Genomic DNA, 9888 nt, shown 5'->3' with positions numbered 1-9888 from the left:
CACAGTTTTCTCAGGTTTTCAACCTGTCAATGTCGGCACGAGGTGTAATTATCTTGATCTTTGAACACTGAACAGCGAGGAGCGTTATCCTTTCTTGAGCACAAATTAACTGCTATACTTGTCCGATATTATATTTGCATGATGCAAAAGGTCGTTGAGTACTTTCATGTAATGCACCCTTTATTATAGAAGACCGTTACATAGCCTGACACCCGCTGACTGTTAGAATAACATTCACTTTGATGAGTGTTATATGGGACCTTAATACAATCGATAAAATGTGTATTCCAAATTGTGGTGATTTCTAGAATAAAGGACTTGAAAATAACGTTCTAATTGTATATAGTTTTTCAATGCGTTAAAAGATGGAAAGCATTATCGATCATTTCTTAAAAATGGTATGCAAAAACTAAAATTAACTATGAAAAAAGGCACACACTCTGAAACTACAGTTTTTGGCCAGTGTCTAACTACCTTAAACCTAATCACGTCCACATAAAACATTCGACCACATCTGGACATTCATTAACACTTCTCACTTGGACTTGTCGAGCCAGTGACCTACTGTTAGTTTCACAACAGATGGGCTTGGTATCAACTTTGACCCCAGTCTGTCATCTGCCCCCCCATTTGCCCCCGTCCCCTGTAATTTACCCCAGTGATTGTAAACGACCATTTAGCATAGTGCATCATCGTCTAGCATGCACTTGGGGAAAGGTTAACTCAATCGATGAATGATCAAGTGTTTGAGGTGGGATTGGAATATTTTTGGTATATCGATTGTAGCGGAGTTTATCATTCGGGTGGACTGTAACGTTTGACTTTTATTAAAGACTAGATCTATATTAGGAAGTGTGTATATTTTATTAATTGATTAATTCCCGTAGTTGATAGTAGGCCTATTTCACGCCTGGAACTGGGTAGTCATTTATGGAATAGTGTAGAGACGTAGTGTACTTTTTGTAGGGAGTTGTAAAGTCAGGTAGGTACGGTAAATTAAATTTAATGCCGCCTTCAAATTAGACTTGCGTGTTATTTAGAGCACTTCTCTGTGTTTTCTTTATTTGTTTTATGAGCCAGTTTAGTTTACCCAATTTTTTATACGGTTGGTTATACGGTTACTTAATCTTCTCTTGGGCTCCGATTATCCCCATTTAAAGGTGACCTTTTTAACTCTCAACGATCCCCATCTTGCCAGATTGGAGACAACATTTTTGCATTAGTTAATGTTTAATGTGTATCAATGTATAATGTTTTATAATATTATTAAAAGGTCATGACTGGAAAACTGATGATCTTAGAAAACTGAGTGAAGAATATTACTAATAAAATGTATAACTCCTTTCTTGTACTAGAGGTTATGCTACCAAACTATTTAAATAAACTTTTGCCCAATTAGTTATTATCATGCATGAAAAACGTTTTTAAGGCATGTATATTACTACATAAGTTGAAATATAGCTTACATACAAAATAATATTACAAATGTAGAATTGATTCAAAATATCATGGTTTAGAACATCAGTTTTATGACATTAGCTACTAAACACGTCTTCTAACTGAAGTTACTTTGATGTAATTATAGATAAACTTAATATATTATGTAAAGTATAATAGTAATTACTATTATTTAGAGCAGAATTTTTGTTTTATGGAATTACTTTAATTAACTTCATTGAGAAAGTTATGAGAGACTTAAATTAACTCCGTTCTAAACAGAACCTTGTCGTGTACTACCATATTGTTAGACCACGTTGCGGTGTTTGTTTAGAGACAAATCGTCACGAACCTGCCTTCTCAAGACAATTTATTCTAATATCATTCATATAAAAAATATCAAATATTTAATAGCTTTTTTCCATAGATGGGAAGATGCATTCATTTTTGTAAAATCACTGATAAGTAAAACTGAGACGAAACTTGGCCATCAAATAAATGTCACTAGTTTAGTAACAACCTAATTAAGTATAAAATGGAAAATTGACCTTATAAGTAATACATAAATAGTGAGCTAAAAGGCTCACAAAGGGCTCTCCATACATCACAATCAAACTCCAGAGTGAAATATATAAAATATCCAAACTATCAGGAGTTTACCACATTATCAAAGACTACTGCGGTGTAAGGAAGTGTGATTAAGCCCTCCTTTTCTAGTATAATATGTTAATGAAATTGTAAAAGAGTAACGGAGGGTTCTTTTAGGAAAGTGTTACGACCATAAAATGGTAGATCGATACAAGCTATTGAATTGTCATGTATACAACATTATAGAAGTTAACAACGCTATTGAAATAGAATAGAATTCAATCTTTTATAGTTTTAAGTATACCTTAAACGTACAAACTGTAGATAAATATTCATTTTACAACTTTGCTGATGTTTCATTCGAAGTATTCATTCACAGGAATAAATCTTATTGTGTACTTAATGATGTAATAAATAAATACCAGTATTGAAACTTTCACTTTGGATTTTATAACTCCTGTTCACCTTTAGTTAAAAACATACAACTCAAGGAAGGCATATTTACTTGACATAGTTCGATGATCAAGGGGATGGGGGGGGGGGTTCAATTAGGGAAATTCTATCTTAAGTTTAACACACATGACCTCTAGAAGTCGTATGTATTTTCAGTATACTCGTAATGTATTTTGTTGTAATAGAACTAATCAACTGCGGGATTGGCCAACGTATTTCCAGCTTGATTTTCCAAACTACTTATTGATAAATTCATAATTAAATATTCACTAACACACAATAATAAATATTGATTTATCCCAGTTTCATAATAAAATCAATAAATCAATAAAATTCATAAACAATTTTGTTTTGGGTTTTTTAGCTAATTTCTTATTGTTTTAGACTACTTAAGCTAGTAGGACGGGTTAAAGCTTTAGAGTATCTACAAAATTTTAGGAACTTTGACCCCTTTCCCTTAAAGATATGTTCAACTATTCAATTCGAAACTCCTCTGTAGTATTTACTTATGGAAAATAAAACTAAAATAAATAAACGCCAAATTATAAATAACAAAATGTTTTATTACAGATAATACAAGTACAAAAATACAAAAGTAACATCCCTATCCATGACTAGTGTACCAACTAGGGTAACTGTACACCCCGCAGAATAATCGGTTAAAAGGAGCTTCCTTAAGCTCTTTTCAAGCGACTATTATTATAAGTCAGTTAGAGGAGTTACTTCTTGCCGTAGTTGGGTCGGTAGTTCTGCTGGACAGGGGCGCCGATGGGGTTGCCGTTGTCATCGTACTCTTGTTGGGGCAGAGTCCTCAGGTACTCCAGAGCCCTCTGGATCTCTGGGGGGATTGGAGGTGGGGTGGGGATGGCACTACCCTCGGCACGGAAGCCACCCTCGTCGGCGATGTAGGAGATGGAGATGGGTGTGCCGTCGTCAGCTGTGTACTGGTAGGAGCCCTCCGCTACCTGAGCCTCTAGCTGGGGCTGGCCAGCGTTCTTCAGATACCCGCGCTCCTGGGCGGAGATGCCGTTGGCTGTCTGGTAGCTGGAGACAGAGGAAAATTATAATTATCTTTACACAGAGGAAAGTATGGTTAAAGAAAATTGTTGAAATCTTTGGGTACCTATTTAGCATTTTGAGGCGTTAGTCATAGTCACCCTTTAAAGTAGTTTAATCCAAAACTTCTTAACATTAGAAGATTCCATAAGCCTTTTTGACGTAAAATTTTCATGAAATATAAATATGATCAGCCAAATAATATTATAAAATACTGTATTATAAATCTTAAGTTATTGTTTATGTTTAGAGTGAGACACAATATTACCAGTAAAATAATGACGTTTGAATCCGTATGGATCTTTCTAAGCTACACATGACACCTGGATGGCAGTACACTACTTTTTCAATAGCTAAACTATTGCCTTAGACACATAGAAGTATGTTTTATCCATGCTGTTACGTTCAAAGAATCATTCAGCTGTCACATAAAATCAAATTTCAATATAAAACCAGAAACTTAAACTCGGACATTTCTTGTCCTAAGAGAATAAAATAAAATAAAATATATAGAACAATAGTTTCACGTGGACAGTCGTTGCAAAAATATATCAATAAAATAAAATAAAATGTTTATGGTTTCACAATAATATTCATATGATGTTACTTAAACCACAATAATAGAAATACATTAATCAACGCATCAAACACCTTTCCTGCCCAATCCATTATAACAACTCGATTATGCAAAACAGCAAGATGAAGCGACGGAAACCTGTAAAAAACTGGTAGTCAAATGATAAATTAATTCGTGAATGATTCATTTGCGCAACAGTAACAAATGCCAACCTCTTCTTTGTCGTTAATGCATAAGATGTTACTCGCCGACTGAGTAATGGGCGAACCGGTTTTGTTGGGCAAGATGCTCTAACCTCTAGCCTTGGGACCGAGTGACCCACTGGGCCATCTCACTGAACTTGAGGCTTTTCCTTATTTGGAGAAGGAAGGAGTTCGACCTTTGATATATTGGTTTCCTATTTGGCATTTGTACTTTTACCTACTCAGGTTTAAATGGTTATACGAAGATAGGTGTATGTAATATAAATTGGTAAATGATATATGTTTCCTGGTTTAACGTCTGCAGACAGTTTCCAAAGGTTTTCGTCATATCAAATTTATTCCCTGCATCTGTACTGAGAAGTAACATTCAGTTGCTCGTTGAAGTCTATTTGTGTTGAGTACGTGTTTTTAATAAACGTATTGATGATGCTTTTTAATTCGAATTGTTCATTACAAACTCCAAGTGATTGATTCATTCCGATAGGTTTGTGTTTAATAATGGGTAGATATTTGAGGATAAGTTGTGAAAAAGTACAGTTCCCTAGAATTTATTTTTCAATTTTTGTCAAGAGGCTATTTTAAGGGTATCCTGTTTAAAATTTATTTAAATTGCCAATAAAATTGGAAGAGTAAAACCTTTATTCATATATTGTGAAATATTTTTACAATTATAAAACACGCAAAATACAGTTTTTTGTAAGTTTCAGAGCAACTTTATGTCTCTAAAAACATTTGAAATTTTTGTAAAAGATGCAGGATTTAATTTTTGGGAGAATAGCAATAATTTAAATTTCATCAATTTTATTTTTCAAACGTTCAACTAAGAAGTCCTAAGAGTATTCATATAATGTATGCATTGTCTTAAACGTACATATGTCTTACATCTCTATATGATTAGAAATGTATAACTCAAGTCGCTCAAATATTACATACCTGTATTGATAAGAGCCGTCAGGGTTGGGCCCATCTTGGTACTGAGCGACTATGGGGATGGGGGTTTGGTATTGGGGGAGAGCTTGGCTCAGTGAAGCTACTGCGAGCACGCAGAAAAGCTGAAACAAAACAACAATGTATAAGAGACAGCTATTTCAACGTTGAAATGTGCATCACTCCAATGGTACAATATTCACTATTGTCTGAACCGGAGAATATCTTTACTAACTCTGAACGAAATGATACGAATTATATTATTTTTCACATGCATGGCAGTCTCCTGAAGTAATGTATGGCGATACAGATGATATGTTACAAAGCTAATACATTCTACCGTGTTTTCAAAGTACTATAAAGATTATCTAAAAGATGTTTTTCCTTTTTTTTATCAATATCCAAATTTTTACGATATTCTTAGATATGAACAAAACTGTGTCATTTTTTCAAATCAAAACAATGATTAAATTGCCATAACATTTTTAAATAAGCACTTTATTTTTGGCTCTTATAAATTCAAAGACATCATTTTTATCGTATACTTTAGATAATTAAAATTAAAACATCGTATAGCAATTGATGTTACATGTTAAGTTAACCAAGGTTTAGGATGTTGAAACACCGTTTTTTTTCATATTATATTTAAAAATTAAAGTAACAAAAACGTTGGCGTAGGAAAGATTTGAAAACATATTTCCCGTGAACGAAATAACTTCAATAGTAAAACTAATAAACAATTAATTTACGTATGCAAATAAACAATTTATCGATCTACACCTAAAACTACTTTAGGAAAAAAGTGATGTAAAATAAAAAAAAATATTTGTTAATCAGACCTCATGTTTTATCACTAAGCCCTACCCAGCGTGTTACGTATGCAATATGTTTCTGTCCTGGCCATGTTTAAAGATGGTTCGGCCATAACTTTGGTTATAGCCTCCATTTACATTTTACAGCTTTCTGTCGAGACGACCTAGTTTTGTGTCATCCTTCGAACGTTAAGTGGACTGATGGGAACTAGACATGTAATCCGACATGCAATATTCCGGCTGAGAACCTAAATTACATGGTGAACTAACTATTTGAATGCTGAAAAAACTCGAATGTTATGTTTGAGTTTCTTCTCTGGCCTAAGGCCAAAACGAATTTAAAAATGATTACAAATTTAATGATGGATGACTCGAAAGGAAATTTACTTAATTGGAGACAGATTCGAGAGCTGCCCATCTCAGCGAGGATTTTATGACATTTTTACCTACCATTCATTATAATGTATCCTCAGGGGATTTTGGTTTTTAACTTAGTAGTTTGTATTAAATATATTAGGGAAGTGACAGTAATTATGTCCTCGAATGATAAAGAATATATCCTAACAATTTTGTGAAGATAAAAGATAAGTTATAATAATACCTTTTTTATTCTAAATGTATAATAGTTAGTTAAAATTTACTAATTCATTACTAACTCAATAGCAAAGCATAAATCTTCTAAGACTGTATATAAATTATATTACTATTACATATATATTGAAATATAGTTATAAATAAAGTTATAACTTCCAACTTTATTTACTCACACTTTAAAATGGAAATATAACATTTGATTGATTCGTAGTTAAATTTGATCAATCATTTATTCATTCTGGTATTTCTTTCGACCACGTTTGTGATTTCATATTTTGTTAAATATCATAATGTACCATGTTATTGGCCAACTTCGAAAAAAGCCATACATCTAAATTATAAAACCATTTTAAACTTAAGGAAACATTTATACTTTTATACCGAATCACCTCAACGTAAGCAATTCTTGGACTGGTAGTTACATTTTGAAGCTATATTCTTTTACGATACATGATGACTATCAATAACTATGACGAGGATGTATTTTTATCTTCCCTTCACTTCTAAATTCCAAGAAGCCCGCGGGGCGTAGGCGGAGGTAACTTTTGTTGCCATCAGATGCTTTCTGAGGCCAAAGATCAACCGTAAACATCAGCGTCTGGTTGACGGCAGCCGCGATTACCGACGATTATGATGAGTTGTACGAACGATGCATTTAATGTGCTTGTGCAATACATTCGGACAACATGAATAGTGAGGGTGGGTGTACTTCCTTGATTGCAGATACGCGGAAATATGTCAGAAGATTGCAATTAAAAAATTGAAAGGTATAGTAAAATAGCTCAATTAGGTCAAATTCACAGATAAATGAACTAAAAATAGTTTGAATATCGACAGAGAAAGAGAAGTAAGGTGCCAAAGAGTTTGGTATGTGAAATAGCAAACAAAAATATATGTTGAAGGACTCAAGACGTTTTGTAGCCAAAGAAGTTTAAAAAACATTTTCTCTGTGCAAATGATGTCTTAATTTGATAACTATATCTGCAAGACGTTGTGTGATATTATTTGTTGATTATGTTTTAAATGCTAATTTCATCAGCTTTTCTCATAAAAAAGGAAAGATAGGTTTCAAAGATTTCCCTAAGTTTAGCTCTGGTTTGCATCTACTAGAGTTTTGTTTGTAAAATCTTAATAAAATGGCAATATTATCTCCGAATGTTCTTGTTATGAGAACATATTTATAACTATCATAATTTAGAAGAAAACACAACATGTTCACCTTTGTAAATATTAAAGCCAATTAGATGGATTAAACTTTTTAATTTAGTACATTGACAGTAACACCTCCCTATACCTCACCCAAAAAAATCGCTTAAAAATTAGCAAAAAGAATGCTGCAATAGTTATCATTGAATTGCACAAGAAAATCAAGAAAATTAGCAACCAACAAATCTTCTGTTATTTAATCGCGCAGAGTGCCGTAGTACCTATAAGCCGAGTCTGTCTATACTACAGTACAGTATTATTTAAGTCTCCTTTTGCTCAATGTTTACTGAATGTTTATCTGCTTTCGCTTGAGTTTCTACATTTTAACACTTGGTATGTTAAAAGGAAACAAAGAAGACTGATTCCTTTGTTTGTAAGCATGGACACTTGGCAACAAACAAAATTTGAATAACAAACAAACCCTTTTAGAGATTAGCGTGCCGTATATTAAATTTTCTTAGCAACCAGGATCAGGAAAAAGTTAAACCTTTCTTGCATTACCCCCAATTATTGAATTAAAAGTTATGACAAAACTGAAATCCTCGCAATTTGAATGAATATGCGTGGAACACGACTTACTAGAGATTATAGGAAAATTACAATAATAATAGTACTACGAATACGAGAATAACTAATGTAAACTGTTATCTCGAGGTTTGTTTGGAATTTCCGTAACGACCATAGTTAGAAATAGTAATAATTCTAAGAAGATAATAATAATCTTAACTAGAAATCTATTGTTTTGACAAGGGGGAGAATAGTTATTAAGTTACACATAGGCATTTATAATTTCATAGTTAATGATACGGGACGGTACTACTAATTTTTTCTATTATCTTGTTATACTGACTATAAACCAAAATTATCCTCATTGTATTGACGCCTATGCAGAGTAAGTTTTATCAATCAGTATTTAACTTGTGAAATTTAATGATTGGCTTATAACTGTTTTAAATTGCTTAAAGTTTTAAGGTAAATAGTTTAAATAATCCTATAATATTAGGTGTCGGACATTTTCATTCAGTTTTACTAGAGAAATATTTAAAGATTATACTGAAGATTGGAGCTGGAATATTAAAACAATTAATATAAATTAAAAAAGTGAAAATAAAAAATAAAAATAAATAGTCATAAAAGTAGTAAAAGTAAGAAATTTAAAATATTAACATGTGCTGTGACGCGGAACTGATAACAATAGCAGTCAGTGAGTGAGTGAGTAACTGGATGATTCTATTCGAAAACTTTTGAGAAAACAAGTTTTTGAGAAATGAAGGGTAAAATCAATTTGAACAGAATGAAAGGGAGAATTTTTAAAATTTGAAATATTAACATATGCTGTGACGCGGAACTAATGACAATAGTGGTCAGCGAGTGAGTGAGTGAGTGAGGCAGAAGCCGACTTACTTGCAAGTGAGAGGTCATGGCAGGGGCAGAGCGGGGCACTGACTGCCGGCATCTTGGGGCTACACCTTTATATATCCTGCCTGCCAAAACTGGCGAAAGCAGACCAGTCTGTGATATATCGGACAGATCAGATTATGTAAGTAGAAGATGCAGGACTGCTACTGACCTAGAGCATCTTCCTACCATTCTAGCCTCCTATTACCCCCCGCGTTGGTTTAGGTTGTGGAAAAGACACTGAGTGTGTATTTGTTCCAACGAATTGATAGCTGTACGTTTTTATATCTAGATTTGGACGAAGACAATACTTATTCATTATTTTGTAGTATACTTAGATTCCCAAAAGGTCATAATTTCATATTTTATTTCGTGTTTAATTACGCAGTAGGCGCAATTTTAAGTTTTTCGTAATGGAACCGTTAAACATTTGATTTTTTACCGTCAAAAGTTAACCTTTTGTTGTACAGGACCATTACTTATTGATACGCTAGTGATAGATTGCATCTGGATCCAGAATCGGTCTTGATTGTAATCAAACTAGCACTCTATAGATTTAAAACCGTGCATTATAAACAATCTTACAATTATTACTACATAGTGTTGAAATACTTAGTGCTAGTTATAGTGTACTGCT

The 9888-nt window shown here is 33.1% G+C and overlaps 1 protein-coding gene across 1 annotated transcript; it reads right to left on the bottom strand.

Annotated features, from left to right (window-relative positions):
• Window positions 1-3020: 3020 nt before the first annotated feature.
• LOC128986047 (endocuticle structural glycoprotein SgAbd-2-like) lies at window positions 3021-9406 on the bottom strand. Its single transcript, XM_054406140.1, has 3 exons — window positions 9258-9406; window positions 5248-5366; window positions 3021-3522 (listed from the first exon to the last, which is right to left on the bottom strand). The coding sequence occupies exons 1-3, from the start codon at window positions 9273-9275 to the stop codon at window positions 3198-3200; spliced, it is 462 nt and encodes a 153-aa protein (XP_054262115.1). The 5' UTR covers window positions 9276-9406; the 3' UTR covers window positions 3021-3197.
• Window positions 9407-9888: the final 482 nt, after the last annotated feature.

This window comes from Macrosteles quadrilineatus, unplaced genomic scaffold (genome assembly GCF_028750875.1).
Source record: "Macrosteles quadrilineatus isolate MER2022 unplaced genomic scaffold, UCM_ALF_1.0 Scaffold_2__2_contigs__length_208266976, whole genome shotgun sequence".
NCBI lineage: Eukaryota > Metazoa > Arthropoda > Insecta > Hemiptera > Cicadellidae > Macrosteles > Macrosteles quadrilineatus.
The sequence above is the reverse complement of the archived record's forward strand: the minus strand, read 5'-3'. Positions and strand labels throughout refer to the sequence as shown.

Excerpts from the sequence above, each read along its gene's own strand:
- LOC128986047 (XM_054406140.1), bottom strand. Across the intron at positions 3,523-5,247 it reads GACGGCTCTTATCAATACAG|CTACCAGACAGCCAACGGCA; the intron begins GTATGTAATATT and ends CTCTGTCTCCAG.